Consider the following 22,707-nt stretch of genomic DNA (forward strand, 5'->3'; position numbering starts at 1 on the left):
ATCCTGGTTACTAGAGAATCCCATCTATCCATGAAATTGGGTCGTCATGAGTGGCTGTACATCTATACTTACATATGCACGCAAAATTTTTCACATACACAGCAAAAGTGACTAAGTATGCTGGTTGTTTCCACACGTTAACGTTCAGTTAAATCTATTGAGTGTAACGTTCTTTTATTTTTTTGATTTGTTTTTATGTCGTTAACAGCACACCAGTTCACGCGAAAGCAAACTAACATAGAAAATCGTTATTACTATATTGTTATTATTATGATCTTTAACTCTTTTCTGGCAGTTTGATGCTCTGTTTATCGTTGATGAAGTACAGACAGGATGTGGAAGTACCGGTAAATTCTGGTAAGTATGAATATTAACCTCTATTAACCGAGCTCGAACGCGTCTTTGAAAATTATTAGTTTGAGATCGCCACGCTGGGTACCATTATGACCAAGGGCGAAATTCCCTGTTGTTATATTTGGCTCTCGGTTTGTCGTAAGAACCTTGCTGCGCTTGGTGCGTACGACATGACCTCGAGTGAAACATTTTCCTTCCCACACAGTCAGCAATCACATAATGTAGCGGAGGTAGTGAGTAGTTCCACCTAGACGTAATAATGACGCATTCCTAATGTTTCCTTCTTCCTCAAAATATATGCGCAAATGACGGGTTCTGATTGTTATACTCTGCAATTTTTTTTTATCACTCGCCCAAAAATTTCAAACCAGTTTTTGTCGCGATGAGAATTGCAACGTGTGAACTGCAGAGTGCTAGTTTTCTTCAGACGGTGAGGGCTAGTGGTTGCCCTATGTTGCATTATGCTTTGCTGTGATTGGTTGGTTTTCAAAAGCTGTCTTTGGCGCATTTCGATGATGAATTCCCTCATCGGTCCACTGCCGTGCCGTTGAGTCGCGGCTTTCTTTCTTGATCAAGGGGATCCATGTTTTTGGAGTTGCCATATCAGCCTCGTTAACCCTGCATGTGAAAAACTGTGGTGACCTCGATCATTAAATGTTAAATCACTGCAGAGCGTGCAGCGTCCCGTGTTGTATACGTGTTGTTGTCTACGTTTTAGCGAGTCAGATGTCTCAGTTATGCCCCTTGATTCTTATCTGTATAGGTCTTTTAGTTCGTAAATTTTGTTGCCTTTACACGAAATTCTCTTAATCATTTTGTTTACAGGGTTACATAATACATTTTCCTTACTGAAATTTTTGTAACTGCTCAATATTTTTTCTCAGTTTGACTTGAAGTCTTCTTTAAGAAAGAATTAAGGAAAATGACATCTGACACGCAGGAGCCGCCTTTTTTACGATTTTTGCACATGCTAAGAACATAATGAAAGCCAAAAATTTATATACGATATCTTTTTATTGACCCGGCAGGGCACACGAACACTGGGGTCTTATTGAACCTCCTGACATAGTGACCTTCTCAAAAAAGATGCTAATCGGTGGGTTCTACCATAGGCCAGAAATACGAGTTCAGCAGGTTAGTTTCTTTCCAATAAAGAAACGTGTTGCAGTTTTATTTTGCAAATATTTTTATCACAAATATTGAATATGATTAGTATGAGCCGCAATGTTGTATTCTGTGCGAAATTTGTTCTCTCATTTAGAATGATTTACTCCAGCTGTAACCATACGTACATTTTTGCTCATTTGTCTCAGTCGCAGTCTGTGCACTGATGTTGGTGAAGTAAGTTGTACCCAATGCCAAAGCAGGATTGGTGATTACCCTTCCATAAATCAGAGCTCGCAGGTCATATCATTCCGTTGTAAACATATCAGTCCGATTATATCAGTCGCTTCCTACCTGTATCCCGCTTTTGTGGTGGACGTTGTCCTGATGAAATTTAAAGGAAACTCTCGGTTCGTTTTTTAGAAATATCGGTCCGCTTATTCTGTAAGAGTGCTCTGTTAGGACTGGGACTGGGAACGAGACGACCGCTACTCACAACATGCAAAGCGCCATGTCTGGTGTCCACCAAGACTATTAGACATTAAATCAGCAGGAAGCAATATAAGCAACACTCCCATGTGCTGTGTCTGTGGTGGTAGTTACCGTTCAGTGTGGAAAGTGGTCAGATACTAGTCGGCGCTTGCGCTGAGCTCACCAAAAAATTAGCAACTTCAAAACTACTTCATTTGTTTTTTGGTAATTGTTTCATAATCCGACAGTTTCTATTATTTGTTTCGTAGCCACTACGTATCTTTAACACGTGGATGGGGGATCAAAGCAAACTTGTTCTTTTAAAAGAAGTTGTTAAAGTGGTGCGAGAGGAAAGCTTACTTCAAAGAGTACAAGAAAGTGGCAGGGTTTTGTTGAATGGCTTGGAACACATGCAGGTGATCACATCTTTAATGTGATGTGGTGTGTTGTGATGTAGTCATTGTGTGTTAGGTGATGTGCTGTGGTTCGTACAGTGTCAGTACTATATAGACTAGTGTTCGTTTTGGACAAAGTAAGAGAGGAGTAAATATGCTATTGTTTTGAATCTTACACAAAAAAGTATTCAAGGTTTAGTTCATTGTTCAATTGCACTTCGTCCCTTGGTTTTAAATTTTTAACCCTTTAACTCCGAAATTCTAAGCAGTAATTCTCCCTACTGAGTTTCGTTAATTTTCTTGCACCGACACCGGTGAATAGTTTTTAGTATACACTAAAACAGTGAGATAATTCTGCGAAAAAAGACGATTTTAACTCATTGATTCCTGCAACTGTTAAAATATTATCGGGCGCAAGTCCCGCAAGCGTTGCTCGGAGGTGAATATGAGCGCGGGTTATAAAACAAGCTGTTATAAATCATTTACTTTGAGGAAATAGTTTTTCCAAATTTTTGTGATACACAAGGATAAGATTGTGAGGTCGATTTTTATCACGTGATAGTAAATAAGGGCAGAGCCCACTTCCGCCTATTTCCTTTTATTATCTGTCGCCCAATGGATAGCGAGTAGCGTAGCCAATCAGATTTTTGCTCCTGTGATAGAACAGCCAGTGGATTCATGCTAACTTACTAATAGAGTCCATATTGCTGTGCGTATGTTCAAAAATTCAGTAGAACTCCGCTAACTCGAACTCTCACCGGGGAAACGAAAAATGGTTCGAGTTAGTGCGGTATTTGAGTTTTCGACTGAGATTGCCGGTTGAATTTCAATTATCCCTTTGATAATTAATAAGGAATCATGTTCAAGTTTTACCATCCCTGCGCAATTGTTAGTCCTTTTCGTACATTTAATTTGTTTATAACAGCTTTTTGATAAGGACGTTTAGTTTGGGAAGGTTAGCCAAATGTGTTACGTTTCCCACACATGTTCTCACGTTCGTGTGATTAAAGATTGAGACGTGTCAATTAGCTATCTTTGACGTTTATCGACCGCCGAATTCTCAGGGTAAAGTTAACCGAGTTCGTGTCAGCTGATCGTAAATGACTGAGGAATTGGGATCAAATCCAAGGAAACCGGATCTTGTTCGAGTTTGCGGGGTTCTACCGTAGATCACAGATGACGTCAAAAGGTGGTAGAACAAAAAGGTGACATTGCTGTTCTTACCTGATTTTGACGTCTTATGTGAATGTACAGACCTAAGGCAACATGGAATCTACTTGTTTTATTTGATAAAAAGGCGAAATGTTATTAATGACGACGTCAACTATTTGTCTGTTCTTCAGTAGATCATGAGTAAAAAACCAATGAAAATGCGTGTATAATCCAGCTTATCATAAAACAGTCAATACTATAAATCTACTAGCATTCTATCACAAATGCTGTAATCTCATTGGTTTCGCTACTCGCCATCTATTCCGTGATTGATAGTGATTAAAGTGAGGAGTGAGAGGCGATGTGCGGTAGCAAACTTTTTTTCATCACTTAGGGGAGAACTCTAGTCTGATGTTTTTCTAAGATTTTCTTAACATGTTTATTTAATATCCTTTTGTAACTACTTACAGGTGAATTTTAATGAGTAGTAATGAGGTTGTTCACACAATATTTTTTTATACTCTAGGAAAAATATCCGGGATTGTTTTCTCGTGCCCGTGGTGTAGGAACATTCTGTGCAATCGATTGCGCCGATACAGATACTAGAGCAGAATTTCTTTCAAAGATGAAAGCCAATGGTTTGTATCCAAGTCACGGAAGGGGGCGGCTTGAAAAGGGTTCTATGGGTGCGTTTGACTTTCCCGCCCTCCCTCACTCCCTCTTTTTCGAAGAAAGCTACCTGGTAACCCACTAAACTTGACAAAAACGTTATATTAGGACCCCTCTACTAAGAAATCCTGCTGACACATTCGTGACGAAATACTCTCAAAAATAAAAAAATTAATTGAAAGTTCGATACAAGGGTAAAATTGGACGTGGATTGTTGAAATTGGACGTGGATTGTTGAAATTGGACGTGGATTGTTGAAATTTCTCATGACCTACAGCTGTGTACCTTTGTTGATGGAGTTTCTAGTGATATTATGTCCCATTATCATCTTCAATCAAAGGGAATTTCTCGCAAGTAAAGATAAACTTACATTATCCACATAGACGCGGACGCTTCCTCGAGATAGCTTTACATTTGGACAGCGGGTAGATTAGCATATTTGGTTTGAACTTGAAAATGATCAACTTAATTTACATTTGAACGAAATTCGTTAGAAGTGTGCTGCACCAGATCCAACCTGTCCTGGAGCTTGGGCACTTTAAAATTATTGAGTTTCTGAGGCTGTTGTCCTGATAGTTAAGACTGTTAAAATTTTTGTTAAGTAGGAAAGTTTCATATTTCTTTGTATTTGATTGTCTTTATTCACAGAGAAACTGCAATCAGAATTTAACTATTGTTTCGTTTTTCCTTTCCGTCAGGTGTGGAGATGGGAGGTGGGAGTGGGGAAGTAAGCATCCGCTTCAGACCAACATTGACTTTTTCACAACGTCACGCAGATATTCTGTTTGAAGCAATGGACAAAGTGGCTTCCCAAATGCGATGATGTTGGATGTCGTTTACTCTCGAGTGAACCATACTTCTCTTTGAAATTTGTTTCAAGTGCAGTGATTTTTTTGAAGGAAAACTGTCAACGAACAAAGTTATTTTGATTTCCGGCATTTTTTAAATCTAAATTATGTTATGTCGCAATGACATTGTACTGATGCTATAAAGAAGTAAGGTTAAAAATTCTATTCCATACCGCACTCTGTTAAATGAAGGTGAAAACTATGATTTCGTGGCCCTTTTGTGTTATGTTAGGAGGTTACAGACTTGGAAGGTTCAGGAATACACTCCAGTGGCTACCTAAATCTAAGTGCACAACTCAGATTACCATTCGCAAATTTCTGACGTGTTTATTGGCTTTGTAGTAAGTTTTGCGACGTCGTCCTAAAGTCTTAAGGGATTTTCGTTATCAGAAGGACAAACATGAATTAAGTGACTTTGAATTGCTCAAGCAGTAGTTTAGAAGTGGAGAATGTTCAGCTCTTGGACTGTTTAAACAATGCAACTGAACTCTCATTTGATTAAATAGGGTAAGTTTGTAAAGAAACTGTGGTGCTGCGTCGGTGGGAGAGTAAAACAGGGTAATTTAGTATTATCAACTGAGTTGATAGCATAATCGGCCATCGTGAAGAGCTTAAAAGCTGACGTTTCGAGCGTTAGTCCTTCGTTAGAGCGATTGGAGGAATTGTGAGTTGTGTGTGGGTCTATATGCAGAAAATCGAGCTATGCTGTTCATGGAATGTGATGACATTCCAAAAATAAAACAAAAATAAACTACGTGACTGAAAGTGATCCTCGCAGTAATTTGCACTACTTGAGCAGTAGTGAAAATAAGGCCTGAAAAAAATTGAGGCCCCCGTGTGGGACTTGAACCCATGACCTCTGCGATACCGGTGCAGCGCTCTACCAACTGAGCTAACAAGCCACCTTGGAGCTCGTCGTTATATTGGTTCCAAATAAACCCGTGAAGTGACGAATAAACGGCTAAGAATATATGAAAGTCATATATTTGAACTGCGGATAAAGACGTGAATGAAAGTGATCCTCGCAGTAATATCCACTACTTGAACAGTAGTGAAAAGACGTGAATATTCAAGTCCCGTACGGGCCTGAATTTTTTTCAGGCCTTATTTTCACTACTGCTCAAGTAGTGCACATTACTGCGAGGATCACTTTCATTCACGTCTTTATCCGCAGTTCAAATATATGACTTTCATATATTCTTAGCCGTTACAAAATAAACTAGTTGAATGAAAAGCGCTTGTTGATACCGTGGGGACTAAGAGTACCGATTTGAAAGATAAGTTTTTCTTCTAGAGCTTTGCGGCTTTCCCGAACTGTCTGATGCAGAGAAAGGCAGCAAAAAGCCGCAAAGTGTTTACCTCCAGGTACCTTACAGAAGTGCAGAAATTACACCACAAACGGAGCTACACAACAAAGCCATGAGTTCCGTTCGCATGTCTGTCGAGTGGCTTTTCGGGGACATTGTAAATTATTAGATTACTAGAGGTTTTATGATAATTTGAGACTGCTGCTGCTGCATTAGCGTGAACATCTTCTGAAATTTTTGCATTTGTTCTTGTTGCTGTTTAGTTTGCTGCTGCATGACCTGCATCAAATCCTGTTGCTCTTTGGACTGCTCCTCCTTCTTACTTTCAGCCTCTAATCGCTGCTTCTGTAGCTGCATTTCTTCCATTTTCCATTTCTACATGAGATCGTTCTTTTCTCGCAAATATGCCACAATGTCACTGCCACTTCTTCGATGTTTTGCTCTTGCTGCTGTTTCATTCTCTAACTCATCTTTTCTTTGTCTTTTCTGTGTCCCGCCAAGGTTCTCTAGAGCTCTGTATCTCATTTCCGCTGCTTTGGCACTATCGACTTTCTTTTTGTCATTTTGCGCTGTTTCTTCAACCACAGCTTCTTTTTCTACTATCTCCTCAAGTGCTTTTTCAACGTCACTCAAATCTGTATCTATTCCACTTGCCTTTTCTTCATCTCGCATCTTTGCTCTAAATTTGTCGCTCAAAGGAGTTCATCGTTCTCTAAGGGCCTATTTACACGGTACGACTTTGTCGCATGCGACAAGCTTACGACAGGCTTACGACACGAATTGTTTCGTGTAAATCAAACCTACAACTCGCTTACGACTCTTAAGTCATGTCGTAGGCCTGTCGTAAGCTTGTCGCATGCGACAAAGTCGTGCCGTGTAAATAGGCCTTTACAGATCGCTTCGTCACTCTGAGTTAGGGATGTTGAAGGCTGTTCAGATTGTTCGCTATTTTATCCCAAATTTGGCCCCTTGCAATGCTTCCTTTCTTTGCCTTGAATGGTTCAAGAACGAGAATCTCCTGACAAAGAATATTGTCATGTTGTTCAGTCCACTCCATGTTGGTTCTAAAGATAAAAGTCAAATGTTAACGCTTATTTTCTTTTTGTTTGTGTTGCATGTTGTTTTTTTTTTGTTTTTTTTTTTACTGCAGAAAAAACCCTTTTTTGTTCACCAAATATGCAAGGCACTTTCACTTTCAGAGAGGTTATCAATTATTAAGCGGGGAAGCGTAATTTGTGTTGAGTTTCACCACATTCATTGCTAATAACGTGAAGAAAAGAGAATAAGAGAACTTACTGAGCAATCTTCTTGGCACTCGTGTCGGCTGCAACCATGACCTGTTTAGTGGAAAAGGAAAAAAACATGTTTTTTCTCGAAAATTAGGTCACAGAAGAGTAGGCAAACGAATTAAAAATATTTTTGACTCCATAATGCGCAAAATATTCGAAAATTTTAAAAGATATTTTACAAAAACACTGTAATCAACTCACGTTTTGTACGAAACGGCAAACTAGTTGTTTTGACGTCGCAGACAACACAGCTACGGCTGGAATTTACGGGGAACAGCTACCGAAAGTAGGTAAACACGCATTCAAACTTCCGCCCGCCGTCGTAGACATCCGCCGTCCTCGGATCTTAAGGTCCCTACTACTACCCGCCTAAGTATTTTGTTTTTGGCGGGCACGACGGGACTCATCCCAGTCTTACTCTTCTATTGCCGTCGCCATTCTAGCTTCCGTCCTGGTATCTTAGGTAGTTCCCTAATGGCGGAGGTGCAAGTGAAGTGATCAGTGATCTTGATCCTTTAACTCCCAGACAAAATTTGTACTTCTCCTTACTGTGAACCATACAATTCTTATGATGCTAGTTACGAGAATTTAGTATTGGATCAACTAATTATCCCCAAATCGATAGTTTTCTTTATTCTCATCACTTGACTGGTCGATATTGTATTAATATCGTAAGGAGAAATTCTGTCTTGGTCACTCATGGGAGTTACAGGGTTAATGGATCTCTTGGGTCCCGACATTTTCTCTACGTTATGAATGAAAGGGCAAGTTTTGCATTGGGAGCGAGTGCATTTGAAATTTCTAGGTTAGTCATTGGTTTGAAATAACTTCTGACCAAAAGGTTACCAATATTTTGTTACTTTTGAATGAAATTAGAGGAGGTTGCGAAGTGATAGTATTGAATTGTTTAGAAGTAATTTAAAGTTTTTAAGAATGATAGATTTAACTGCGGGGTTGTGAGGGTCAAATGTGGGAGTGAAAGGAATGCAATCAGTATTTTCCTTCTCGGGCGTTTGTGGTGCTGACTGTCGATCAGTTTGTTGGTAGTGGCCCGCTTGAACGACAGAAATAGGGAAGCCACGTTCATCGAAAAACTGGCTCATTGCCTCTGGCGGACTTTTCCGAAAAATCAGAGTCGTCACTACGTTAACGACGAAGTCTGAGAAACTGTGAGAAAGGTACGGAATTCTTAACGTGTGATGGGTGCGAAGATGAATACAACAAATAGCTGTGTGAATCTGTAGGTTTGTAGTAAACATTAGGGCATAGACCGTTGTCTTCAAGCGAAATCTTGACGTCTAGAAAAGCTAAAGAAATGTCGGAAATTCCCAGGTATATTTTAGAGCCGGGTGAAAGGAACTGACGGCGGTTATAATTTAAGTAAGCTCTTCTCTGGTAGAGGAGATAGTAGCGATGCAGTCGTCAATGCAGCAACCGCAGAGTTCAGGTTTGCGGCTGTTGTAAAGAATGGAGAATTGGTGTTCGATAAACCCAACAAAAAGATTGGCGTAGCTGGGTCTCATGTTAGTACCCATGGCTACGTCATTAATTTGTTTGTAGTAGGTGACACCGAATGAAAAGCGACTGAGAGATAGTACTGGCTCGGCTTGACAGAGTAGTGTTTCAGAGCTAGGTTCCTTAACAGTGCGTTTATCGAAAAAATGTTTGAGGGTCCGGAGACCTTTATCATTGAGAATGACAGTATAAAGAGAAGTGATATCCATGGTGAAAAGAAGTTTGTTTTGGCTTTTCGTTCAGTCATGATTGTGGTGCAAGACAATTCTCAAACAGAGAATTCAGTTGTGTGTGGTACTCAGTTTATAGACCAATCATAGAACATGGTAAGGCAAAATAGATGTACACTTTTAGGTGTATGTTAGTCTTCATTTACTGAACATTCTTCCATTAGTTTCAAACACCAGGAATCTCAACTGAAATCAATCCTTAGAACAACACAGCAGATTTTTAGGGGAAAACCGTACCTGCTCAATTATACATTCATGGCGTTACATTCATACAAAACTGTTGATCAGTTTACCCCCAGTAATTAGCACATTTTTTTAAATCCATTAGAAATAACTTCCCATGTATATTGACATGATAGCTTAAATACTTCATTACATCAGCAGAGCCTTTGTCAAAATAAAACAAAAAAAAGAGCCACTTAAATTGAACCCTCCCCTCCTCATAATTTTCATTTACCCCTCCACCACTATTTAATAGACAATGAAATGACAAGAAATGACTCAAGTTTATTTACTGAGCAGCATACATAAAACTTGATTTACCAATCAAACTGAGAGCCTATAAAACACCAAACAACTCAAATTAAAACAAATGAGAAGCAATAGAGGTGGGAAGCCTCCAATGTAATTTCACAAAGCACATAGTCATCCGATCTCCTCTCCATTTGGTAGAATACTGTAATATAGAAATTATCATTAAAAAAGTGGTTTACTTTAAGTTGCTTCAGACACAACAATGAACAAAACAACAGACAATTCACAGGAAAAGCAGTCAGTTTCAGTAGACAGTGAAATCCATTTACATCTGAGTGCTGGGCTTGGCTGAGTACCTTGCTCGTGTTAATGTATATCTAGTGCCTTGGATATGAACTCTACGGCATCTTCTACAGTGAAAACCTTTTCAGCCTCTTCATCAGAAATTTCAATACCTAAAGAGAATAATGCAAAAAATTAATTGCTCAATTTAAGTACTCAGTAGTCAGACTAAAATCATCTTCTGGTGAATCAGTCAAACACTGCCATAATCAGAATCTTACACAATGATCACTAGTTAACATTTTTCACAGAAGCAATTTTCTCACAAACTGTCTAAAGTGAACTTGTGTGGTCAAGAGGTCAAAAACTATCAAGCTATGTCAACTTTTTACTTTAATAACAGCAAAAGTAGCTTGTCCACATCCTAGGATTTCACACTGTACCCACAACACATTTTTGTTTTCTTAATTACAGATCATACAAAACTACTTAAAGGGGTTTCTTAGCTCAGTGATGCACAATGAAACCAATTTCTACTACTGTTGAACACTAGCCTGACAGCAGTTCCTCATTATTAGTGCTGCATGATGCACATCTCTTCCCCAGCTGGAAGATTTGAGACAAGTTTAGGAGAGGTTTAGAAGGGGTCTGGCTCCAATAATGAAAGCCTGCAAGGATACTAGGGCTCTTTTCATGCTATATTTGTTATTAAAGCAAAATTTCTCACCAAATTCATCTTCCAGTGCCATGACAATCTCCACTACATCCAAACTGTCCAAACCAAGATCGTTGACAAAGTGACTCTTACTCGAAACCTGTACAAAAGAAAACGGCAAAAAAATAGAGTTAAAAAAGGAAGTAAGATTTTTTTTCCTTTCAAAGTGTTGCCCACATAATAGAACTAAGGATGACCACATGCCAAGCTATGTCAACACCCATACCACTGGAAATACCAACCACCAACAGAAACACAGAGGCATTCTGTGGAGGCCCAGGAGACTCTCAGCAGAAACAAATTTTGTCTGTGACAGGCCTCTGTTCAATTTGCTAGCCAGCAATTTAGATTTCAATTTTTTCTTTCCCTTTTTTTTTTTTTTTTTTTTTTGTTTTTTGTTATTCTAACTCAAAAGTGGCTTAAGCAAGCAATGACAGAATACATTAAAGGTTGCTGGTTGGGTGTGAGCAGCAAAAATTGCTCCCACAACAATTCTTAAATAAATTTAGTAAATTTTTTTGCCATTCCGGTATATTTCACTTACAGCCAGGCTCCTTTTTCACTATTACCTTGACCCTCTTCACCTTCTTATCTCTCCCCATACACTACCTAGTTTTGAGCACAGACAGGTGACGAAGATCACCATATGCAATCAGGAGATGCTAACGCAATTGAAATTCAAGAACTACATACAAGATTTTTTGTCATGAAAACATAATTGCTGTGGCATTTATGGTGGCATATTATACTTGGCTAGTCATTCTTTAGCATGCTAAACAATTCAATTTGTCGATAAAATGAGTTCCTTTCAATATTTCACAACAATTTTTCTTGGAAAATGTCATTAACATTTCAATGCTCAGTTTGACATGTCAAATATTTTTGAAAATTTAGCCCTTGAGGGTCCACCATATCTGAAAGGGTTAAAACTGGTAAGTAAATAACATTACCATCTTTTAATCCAATAATCAGGAAATGGACTAAAGGTACGCGCTTCCAAATCAATTTTCAAGTTGCTCTTGGCGAAAATACTTCTGTAAGATCAAACCGACATAATTTCAATAAAATGCAAAATATTCACCTTTTCAGGATTCACTTTGTCAAAAAGTTTTAAAACATCCATCGCCCGTGTCTGAATTTCGTCTCTTGTCAATGCCGTTCCTGCGTCAGCGAACATGCGAACACCCACAAGAGCAGGTCGCATTTTTTCAAAGGAGTTACTCCCAGGAAATGTACTCTGCAGGTGTTTGTTAGAAGCAAAGATTACTCGTGGTAAAGAGCAAACAAGGCGTGTGTGCCGTCCCCTTGACAAAGAGTGATAAAAGAGACCTCTACCAAGACGTCGACACATGTTGGTCGCCATTTTCAGTTCTACGACAACTACCTTGATGAATTGTGGGAATATCAATCGACATTAGTTAGGCAGGTACGTCATGTATGGGTAATTACTATGTCCACAATACATCAGTACTTTACATAAATATAATGTCCTATACTTTACATATAATATCCCACACTTATTATATACTCAACAAAATATCGCGTTTCTGATTGGTCAATGATGAATGCATAAATAGGTTATAAAGTGCAATAGAGGTTATAGAGTGCAATACGGAGAAGTTGCCATGGAAACACCGGGGAAGCGCCAAATTTGAACACCAAATTATAAAAAAATGGCTGACAGCCGGTTTGCTTTGTCGAGAATATAATAAATAAAAAATCGTATGAACCTGCTCGTGCATTTCGTGATTTATGGTCACTCGTGATGTTTTGAAAGTTCTCAAATTGCACTCGCCACGGCTCGTGCAATTTTGAGAACTTTCAAAACATCACTCGTGCCCATAAATCACGAAATGCACTCGCGTTCATACGATTTCCTATACACATACAGCCATACACAGCTATACAGCGCAATACAGAGCTATAAACAGCGATACAGGGCTATAAACAGCTATATACAGCTATACACAGCTAAACAGAGCTGTAGCAGGTAATTTAGTGTTAACAACTAGGTTGAAAACGTAAATTAGCCACCGTAAAGGGTAAAAAAGCTGAAGTTTCGAGCGTTAGCCCTTCGTCGGAGCGATTAGAGGAATTGTGGGTTGTGTGTGGATTTATATGTAGAAAGTGGAGCTACGCCATTGGTGGGAATATGGTGACGAGAAAACAGGAATAATGGCGTGGCGTGGCGTGGCGTGGCGTGGCGTGGCGTGGCGTGGCGTGGCGTGGCGTGGCGTGGCCATGGGTACTAAAATGGGACCCAGCTACGCCAATCTTTTTGTAGGTTTTATCGAACATCAATTTTTTAGCCAATACCACGGCCCAAAACCTCAACTCTACGGCCGCTACATTGACGATTGCATCGGCGCTACCTCTACCAAAGAGGAGCTCACTCAATTTATAACCGCCGTCAATTCCTTTCATTCGGCTCTTAAATATACCTGGGAAATTTCCGACACTTCTTTGACTTTTCTAGACATCAAAATTTCAATTGAAGGCAACGGCTTATGTACTAGTGTTTACTACAAACCTACAGATTCACATAGTTACTTGTTGTATTTATCCTCACATCCATCACACGTCAAGAACTCCATACCTTTTTCACAGTTTCTCAGACTTCGTCGTTTATGTAGTGACGACTCTGATTTTTCCGAAAAATCAGAGGCAATGTGCCAGTTTTTCGATAAACGCGGCTATCCCGTTTCTGTCGTTCAAGCGGGCTACCACCGTGCCCAACAAATCGATCGACAGGCAGTACTTTAAACGGCCGAGAAGGAGAACACTGACAGCATTCCATTTACTCTTACATTTCACCCTCACAACCACGCAGTTAAATCTATCATTCTTAAAAATTTTAAATTACTCCAAAACGATTCAGAGACTGGCACTATCTTTTCGCAACCCCCACTTATTTCATTCAAACGTGACAAAAAAATAGGCAACTTTTTAGTCAGGAGTTCATTTCAAACCAATGACCAATCTGGAACTTTTAAATGCGCTCGCTCACGATGCAAAACTTGTCCTTTCATTCATAACGAAGAGAAAATATCGGGACCCAAAAGATCCAATAAGATCATTGATCACTTTACGTGTACCTCCGCCAATGTTATTTACTGCATAACTTGCACTTATTGCAATAAGTTATACATCGGCGAAACAGGAAGACGACTGGGTGACCGATTCCGAGAACACCTTCGCGATGTGGAAAGAAATGACAAGGACGCATCCAAACCAGTCGCTAGACACTTTAATCTTCCTAATCATTCTAAACAGCATATGGCAGTTTGCGGCCTTTCCTTACATCTAGGCAGTTCGGAAAGCCGTAAAACACTAGAACAAAAATTTATATTCCAAATCGGCACCCTTAATCCCCACAGAATCAACGAGCGCTTTTCATTCAACTTCATTTATTCTTGTTTTCTCGTCACCATATTCCCACCAATGGCGTAGCTCCACTTTCTACATATAAATCCACACACAACCCACAGTTCCTCTAATCGCTCCGACGAAGGGCTAACGCTCGAAACGTCAGCTTTTTTACCCTTTACGATGCTAATTTACGTTTTCAACCCAGTTGTTAACACTAAATTACCTGCTATACTCTCCCACCGACGCAGCACCACAGTTTCTTTAGAACCTTACCCCTTTAAACAGAGCTATGGACAGCTATACAGGGCCGTATAAGGCAATACACAGCTATAAAGACCAATACAGAGCTATACACAACTATACAAAGCTGTAAACAGCTATAAAGAAATATAAACAGTTATACAAGGCTATAAAGGGCTATAAAAAACTATACAGAGCTATACACAGCCACACAGAGATATACACAGCTATACAGGGCAATAAACAGCTATACACAGCTAAACACAGCTATACAAGGCTGTACACACCTATACAAGGCTATACACAGCTATACAGGCCTATACACAGCAATACAAAGCTATACACAGATAAACAGAGCTCTACACACCTATACAGGGCTATCCATAGCTATACAGGGCTATACAAAGCTATACAGGGCTATATACGGCTAAACAGAGCTATATACACCTATATAGAACTATACATAGCTATACAGGGCTAAACATAACTATAAAGGGCTAAACATAGCTATACAGAGCTATACGCAGCTAAACAGAGCTATGCACATCTACACAGAGATATATGCAGCTATAAACGGCTATACACAGCTAAACAGAACTTTACACAGTTATACAGAGATATACACAGCTATACAGGGCAATACGTAGCTATACAAGGTTATACACAGCTGGACAGAGCTGAACCCAGTTATACAAGGCTATACACAGCTATACAGGGCTAAACCCAGCTATGCACGGCTTTACAGGGCTATACATTGATATACAGGGTTATACACAGCTATAAAGGTCTATACACAGCTATACACGGCTGTACAGGGAGGGCTACACACAGCAATACAGAGCTATACACAGATAAACAGAGGTATACACACTTATACAGGGTTATACAGGGCTATACACAGCCATACCCAGCTAGAGAGAGTTATACATACCTGTGCAAGGCTATTCACACCTATACAGAGCTATGCACAACTATAAAGAGATATACACAGCTATACATGGCTATACAGGGCTATACACAGCTATACAGAGCTAAGCACAGCTATACAAGGCTATGCACAGCTATACAGTGCTATACCCAGCTATACATGGCTGTACAGGGCAATACACAGCTATACAGGGCAATACACAGCTATACAGGGCTATACACAGCTAGACAGAGCTAAACACAGCTATACGGGGCTATACCCAGCTATGCACAGCTTTACAGGGCTATACATAGATATACAGGGTCATACACAGCTATAAAAGGCTATACACAGTTATACACGGCTGCACAGGGATATAGACAGCTATACAGGGCTTTACACAGCAATACAGAGCTATACACAGATAAACAGAGGTATACACACATATACAGGACTATATGCAGCTATACACAGCTATATGCAGCTAAACAGAGCTATACACACCTGTGCAGGGTTATACACACCTATACAGAGCTATGCACAACTATAAAGAGATATACACAGCTATACACGGCTATACAGGGCTATACACAGCTATACAGAGCTAAGCACAGCTATACAAGGCTATGCACAGCTATACAGGGCTATACCCAGCTATACATGGCTGAACAGGACAATACACAGCTATACAGGGCAATACACAGCTATACAGGGTTATACACAGCTAGACAGAGCTAAACACAGCTATACAAGGCTATACACAGCTATACGGGGCTCTACCCAGCTATACACGGCTTTACAGGGCTATACATAGCTATATAGCTATACAAGGTTATACACAGCAATACAGGACTATTCACAGATAAACAGAGCTATACACATATATAAAGGGCTATACATAGCTATACAGAGCTATACGCAACTAAACAGAGCTCAACACACCTATACAGGGCTATACATAGCTATACAGGGCTATACACAGCTATACAATACAATACAATAACTTTATTTGAAATGCAAAATAGTGGATCAGATAGACTAAAAAGACTATCTGGTATTAACCCATGTGTATATATGTGGTATAAAATCTGTATGTAATAAAATAATAATAAATACATAAAAAAGGACTAAAAATATCATGATACAAAATAGTAAAAATAAGAAATTATAAGAATAAATAAATTATAACATAGCCCTTAAAGTATATATAACATGTTTGTTATGAACATTGTATTAATGAAAAAAAATAATAATAATTCAACTAGTCAGTTAAGCCAAAGAGCATTTATGTTGATCGTGATCCTCTTGTAATAAAGATTCAAAGAGTTTACTTTTAAAGGCGCTGAGATTTGTTATAGTTCTGATATCCCTAGGTAGAGAGTTCCAGTCTCTTACAGCAGCGAATTCAAAGTTTTTTCACCAAAACCCGACTTAGCATTAGGAACATTCAGTAAAGAGTCATCTCTCAAAGAGCGAGAGCGAATACTAGATCGTTTTATAAGTTTGTCTTCAAGTTGCTTTGGAAAGTTAATATCATTCACTATTTTAAATGTAGTTATAAATCGCAACAAACGTCTACGGTTGAATAGAGTCAAGATCTTTACTTGGCTATGCAGAGCTATACGCAGCTAAACAGAGGTATATACATCTGTGCAGGACTATACACATTTGATTCCCTTCGTGGCCAATGGCGTAGACGGCCGATGGGCCCGTAGGCCTACGTTCTACATTCCGAGCCGCCATTTCCTACGGGGAACGGATAAGCCACCTACGCGTTACATTGGGTTCGTTAAAATTTTTGTCTTGAAAATAATGAAACTAGAAGTGGATCTTACAACATCGTGCAACATTTTACAAAACAACAAAAACAAAAATCATAATATTATGACTCTAATCTTAACCATATCACCCAACCTTAACCCTAACCCTAACCTTAACCCTAACCCATCATGATATCGCGTAGGCCTCGCGAACTCTTCACTTTTAGACCCTTATTGCAGAAGTTATAATTGAAGATGTTAGGGCCGGATGTACATTACACTCTGATAACATCTACCAAAGGCCAGAACCGTGGGACTTGGTGGGGTGGTAGACTTTTAGATGGTGTTGCAGTACCCGTGGATGCCAACAGTGGAACGTAAAATTTCTTAATTAGAAATGATCTTACAGAAAGGTAAATCGGTACAACGAAATGGATAATCAAATAGGCTTCCGCACCCTCGGAAAACTCGAATGACCACCTGTTGATGAATTAACTGACTTTACAGCTTGGACCATAAGCGTCAGTGAGAGGCTTCAGTACTTTAGTAATGAGAATACACGTCATCTACCGTAAAGGATGCACATAAACCACGAGGAACAACTGGCATCTGTCTTTTGCCAAAAACGGCAACAAACTAAAGAAAGAATTGTTTCGCAAATTTTAAGAAGACGTCATCTTAAAAGAGAAAAAACCCATCCGTATGAGGGAATTTCCGTATCTCCAATAATGACTCCTTGTTGTGCGGCTTACGTATTCGAAACGAACGGGAACAAAATGAATTACTCTTGTTAAGTACCTCACACTGAGGATACGCTTTGGCGAAATGGTGATTCGCTTGCATGGGAAGCCTTCGCCCATTTTGCTTAAATACCCCGTCAAAATAATCTTTTTTGCTAACATAACTGGGGTGGAAAAAAAATCCTTGGACGACCATGAAGACTGACGAACGGCTTCACCTCGAAACGTCAGCTTTAGAAAATAGTCTTAGAAACGGTGACCAACTTACATTATCAACTCAGTTGATAAAACCAAACTTTCTTGTAAGCCCCCCCACCCCAGCACCACAGTTTCTTAAGGAACTTGCTCGTTTACTTTAACTTTGCTATTTAAAAAAGCAAACAAACAAACAAACACATCCCCCCACACACATACAAAAACAAATGAACACAAAACTAGACAAAAACCCTTCGGACCGTAAGAATGGGGCAGGCAAGTTCGGTCTAAAGTCTCTTAATGACAAAAAAAATCCAATAAAATGAAGGAAGGAGGTTCGAACTCCTAAAGAGCGATCTGTAACTCAGTTGGAAAAGTGTATACCAACGGAAGAGTTAGATGATACTTAAGATGTTTGTGACGTACGTGAAATTTTGATGAACTAAATGCCAATTATTTAATCGACAAAGCCTCGTAAAGCGTTTAGAAAGAGGACAACTGAGTGTAGTATGAAATTAGTCATAATTTACTAATTCAAACCATCTAAACGGCTTCGAGCTCCTTGAGAGGATCGGCAATGAGGGGCAGCATTGCCCACTGTTGAAATGAAGAATCAAACTGAATAATTCGACGTTTGTTAAGAGATCTTAAAGTATGTTGCGCTTCGATAACCTTAATGGAAATTGTTGTATCGAACACAGATTCGCAAAGCATTGCAAAAGAGGGCAAACGAGAACAGTATGATATTATCGATGTATAATTTGTCATCTGACTCAAACCCTGTACGCTTCGAGCTGTTTAAAGACGATTATCAACCTTGAGGCAACATTGCCGACTTGTGAAATATGGAACTAGACTGAATCATTTCGATTAGCTAAATGCGAACCATTTCATTGACCACAGACCCGAAAGAGGACAACCGAGTGTAATGTGACATTACTAATGCTGTAATGACTCACCAACTCAAACGCTGTAAGCTTTGAGCTGTTTGAAGGCAATCTGCTACTCAGAAGCAAAGTAGCACACTATCAAAATGAAGATTAAAAAGGATTCTTTAGACAGTTGTAAAGATATCTTGAAAATGTTGAAATTTCGTTGAGCAGACTGTTTTCGTTACCATAGAAGATGCATTGCGAAAGTGGACAACTAACTGTTATATGACTGACATGGTCATGGTTCACTAACTCAGCCTATGTAAACTTCGAGGGTAATTGGGAACAGTATGATATTATCGATGTATAATTTTTAACTAACTCAAACCCTGCACGCTTCGAGCTGTTTGAAGACGGTCATCAACCCAGAGGCAACATCGTGTACTGGTAAAACAAAGAATTAACCTGAATCCTTTGACCTTTGTTAAGACATTTTGAAGAAGGTGGCATTTCGGTCAACTTAATAAAACCTATTTTATCGACCACACATTCTAAAGAGGATGATCGGGTATAATGTGACATTAGTTATAATATAATGAGTCACCAACTCAAACGCTGTAAGCTTCAAGCTGTTTGAAGACGATCAGCAACTCAGAAGCAAAGTTTCATACTGATAACATGAACAGTAACAAGGAATCTTTAGACGGTTGTTAAGATATCTTGAAAATGTTGACATTTCGCTGAGCCTAGTACGCATTGTATCAGCGACTACATGCAGACACGAAAGGTACGAATAGCATTGCGAAAGAGGACAACTGAGTGTTGTATTGTTTAGACGCTAGGAAGTAGGTGACATTTTCAAGGATGAACGAAATGCGAATCAACAGAAAGTCGCCAGCTACACATTGGCAACGACTTCAATTGTATTACAACGAGTTCTCCATATAGTAGGTCTCATTTTCCTGAAAGTTTTTAAAAAGCTAACTACTCGGGACTAACGGCGTAATTTCTTCCAGTCGGTGATATATATATATATGTAACATTTTACGCCAGTAATATAAATTAATTATATTTTAATTTATTATAATTAAATCACCGATTGGGTTAGTGGCGTAAAATCTTACAGTATATAGACTGTGTTAGTCGCATATTACGCCGTTATATATATTCCCCCCCATGAGGCACAATGGGGTAACAATTTTTTGTCCTCATCATGGTTGTCCTTTGAGAGCCGCTGGGTGGAAATCTTATTCTCGTCCAAGTATACTACGAGTGCAGCCTCTTATTGCCTGGGAGTGAGAAGCCGGGTCAACGATATCTCTCAGCCTCTACTAAGGTAATGGCACAATTGCCTTCGCACGTCGTAAGATTATTCCTCATTATTTTGCAGCAACAGTGTGGAGTTACATTTTGCTTGTATGATCACGTAATCACAGGCATATACCAGGACAACATTTTTTGGAGTTATCAGAGGGCATAGCGGAAATGAATTATCGCGCATTAATGAGAAACCATCCTGACAACCTAAACTTTTATAATGACATATTTGGCGCGTACGTACGATGTAAAAACACAACGGTAGATATCCTGGCTTTCTTTTGGTTCACCAGTGTAAAAACTGAAAAGTTTATATAAGGAGAGAAGAAGATGAATTCTTCGGAATTAGGCAAAACTGCCTAACACATGGATAATTTGATAAGGAATCTCTCGGGTTTTAACCTTGAAGTTGACAGTAAGCTATACGGGAGCCAATGACCATAAAGGCTTGGCCGGACCTACAAATAGGAAAAGGTGAAGTTGCGGAAAATTTGAAAATTTTTTTGGGCAAGGTGGGAGAATTCATTTGGGGACCACGGTTTTGGTTTTCTTTTTTCGCCACGCAGCAAGTTACAAAACGTAAATATAATTCTTCTTGGTGCCTTTCCGGATACCACCGATACCTTTTCCGATGCCTCTATTGTTTATTACAGCAGTAAAAGATATATGTACCATCAACACTTTTGAAAAATTGCTTCACATTTTAGTTAGCGAAGTAGTCTGTTAATATTTCGGCTCTACAACATTATTGTTTTCCGCAACTATAACTGATATGTCTCTATATGAAGTATTAAATTTGTTTCCCCGCTGACCACTCGTATTTCGGTCTTTTCTTCATTCCCCACTCGTCGCCCGTGATGTGTAACTCCCAAATATGGTGGTCAGTACAGCACTTTCTTCCTGCGTAGAGCACAGTTTGCATTTCTTCAGGAATGTATTTAGGGCTATACCCATCAGACACTGTTCTTACATTTCAGCATTTGAAGGGGAAGTCAAGTCAAGTGGTGATTTACACCTAACGAATGGCCGAGTACAAATACTTCATCTAAACTCTTCAGGTTCAGATGAGAGGTCATATACTGGGATGGCCTCGAGAACATTCCTTACTGCCTATAAATCAAAGCATGCTGATCATATTGTTCAAGATATAAACCTGTGGGATAAGGAACTTTTACAATACGATTTATCACACGTGGCCAGCAAGATGCGAATGGTGAGTGGTCAAGATGAACCATCAGACAAAGTGAATTTTGAACCAGTGGAAAGGATGATAAAAACTTTATTTTCGGCAGATAAGCTGGTTGTGTCGTGTCCAATGTGGAATTACAGCATCCCATATGTTTTGAAACAGTACATAGATTGCGTTGTTCAACCTGGATTGACCTTCAGGGAAACATCAACTGGTCCACAAGGACTGTTAACGAACAGACCGTTATTACTTATAACCTCGTCCGGGGGGGACTATTCTACAGGCCAGATGAAAATGCTTGACTATCAGGTCCCTTACTTAAAGGATATATTTGGCTTGATTGGATTTACTGATGTTAGACATATTTATATAAAGAACACAGCACATGAGAAGCGAGATAAACTGTTGACTTTCATTGAATCAAGCTGCCTGGAAGCAGCTGCAAAATTTTGACTGTACCTTCTTCTCAGAAGATATTACTTGAACGCATGCAAACGTTGCTATTTTACAATGTTGCAATGCATTCCATTTATTAACACTTAAATGTTTTGGATTTTCTAGGGCAAAGGTAATCCACTTTGTTGTAAATTATGATTATTTTCATGATTTCACAAAACTTAACAAATCATTTTGGTGTTTATTTCTCCTGGAAATTTGAAACAAACTGAAATATTTGGTTCACTTTTGTTGTCTCATTAGAATTAAGTTCAATCTTACAGTAAACATTTCTATATAGTCCATAAGTACAAAGTCATTTGCAATTTAATAAAATTTTAAGTAGTGCAATCGACATACCCTGAAAAATATGGCAGTGTAAGCACCATACTCTCACAGGTTGTTGTGGGCTAACAAAGGCTGATTGATCAATTTGAATGCTCAAATTCCTGTGGTCACCATGGTGAGCACTGATCATATTCAGAAAGGGGTAGTTTTGATTTTATATGAAACTACTGAAGGATTGAACCTAGAATTTGGCTTGGAGGTGAAGCACCAGATTGGTGCAATCTTCAATATTTTGGAGTTGATTTTAGTTTGATTTTAATTTGAACTGGGAAGGTCAAAGCTGCCCAGCATGGAATTTCAAGCCTTGTCTCAGATTCCTTCATATATACCAGCAATTGGGAACAATTCACTAAAGGGACATTTCAAATGGCCTGTAGAGGCAAAAATTGTCACATCTGAGTACATAAGGTCTATCTCACCTTATACTGGTTTTTTAGACAAAGATAAGGCATTTATTTTTTTTAAGTCCTTCATTTACACCCCTCATACATTCCATTATATTCAAGAGGTTAGCACAGTCTTTACACCAA

At 39.1% G+C, this 22,707-nt stretch overlaps 3 protein-coding genes and 1 pseudogene across 5 annotated transcripts in view; 2 read left to right on the forward strand and 2 right to left on the reverse strand.

The window, feature by feature from the left end:
• Positions 1-5,758, forward strand: part of LOC131798627 (4-aminobutyrate aminotransferase, mitochondrial-like) — a 20,357-nt gene extending 14,599 nt beyond the window's left edge. Inside the window, exons 13-17 of the mRNA XM_059116328.2 lie at positions 296-357; positions 1,383-1,488; positions 2,199-2,345; positions 4,003-4,114; positions 4,844-5,758. Of these exons, the coding sequence (XP_058972311.2) occupies positions 296-357; positions 1,383-1,488; positions 2,199-2,345; positions 4,003-4,114; positions 4,844-4,968 (552 nt within the window). The 3' untranslated portion in view covers positions 4,969-5,758. The remainder of the gene's footprint in view (positions 1-295; positions 358-1,382; positions 1,489-2,198; positions 2,346-4,002; positions 4,115-4,843) is intronic.
• LOC136282787 (mRNA export factor GLE1-like) lies at positions 4,812-7,922 on the reverse strand (annotated as a pseudogene).
• Positions 7,923-9,821: 1,899 nt separating this feature from the next.
• LOC131798603 (acyl carrier protein) lies at positions 9,822-12,184 on the reverse strand. 3 transcript variants are annotated; one of them, XM_059116294.2, is made up of 4 exons: positions 11,887-12,184; positions 10,818-10,905; positions 10,165-10,263; positions 9,822-10,010 (listed from the first exon to the last, which is right to left on the reverse strand). In XM_059116294.2, exons 1-3 carry the CDS (start codon positions 12,166-12,168, stop codon positions 10,175-10,177), a joined length of 459 nt encoding a protein of 152 aa, XP_058972277.2. In that variant the 5' UTR covers positions 12,169-12,184; the 3' UTR covers positions 9,822-10,010; positions 10,165-10,174. The 3 variants fall into 3 exon arrangements, with proteins under 3 accessions (XP_058972277.2, XP_058972276.2, XP_058972275.2); XM_059116293.2 differs by having other exon boundaries at positions 10,138-10,263; XM_059116292.2 differs by having other exon boundaries at positions 9,822-10,263.
• An 8,876-nt stretch (positions 12,185-21,060) lies between these two features.
• Positions 21,061-22,363, forward strand: LOC131798620 (FMN-dependent NADH:quinone oxidoreductase-like). The gene has a single exon (XM_059116316.2). It carries the CDS (start codon positions 21,080-21,082, stop codon positions 21,845-21,847), a length of 768 nt encoding a protein of 255 aa, XP_058972299.1. The 5' UTR covers positions 21,061-21,079; the 3' UTR covers positions 21,848-22,363.
• Positions 22,364-22,707: the final 344 nt, after the last annotated feature.

Source organism: Pocillopora verrucosa, chromosome 8 (genome assembly GCF_036669915.1).
Source record: "Pocillopora verrucosa isolate sample1 chromosome 8, ASM3666991v2, whole genome shotgun sequence".
Classification (NCBI taxonomy): Eukaryota; Metazoa; Cnidaria; class Anthozoa; order Scleractinia; family Pocilloporidae; genus Pocillopora; species Pocillopora verrucosa.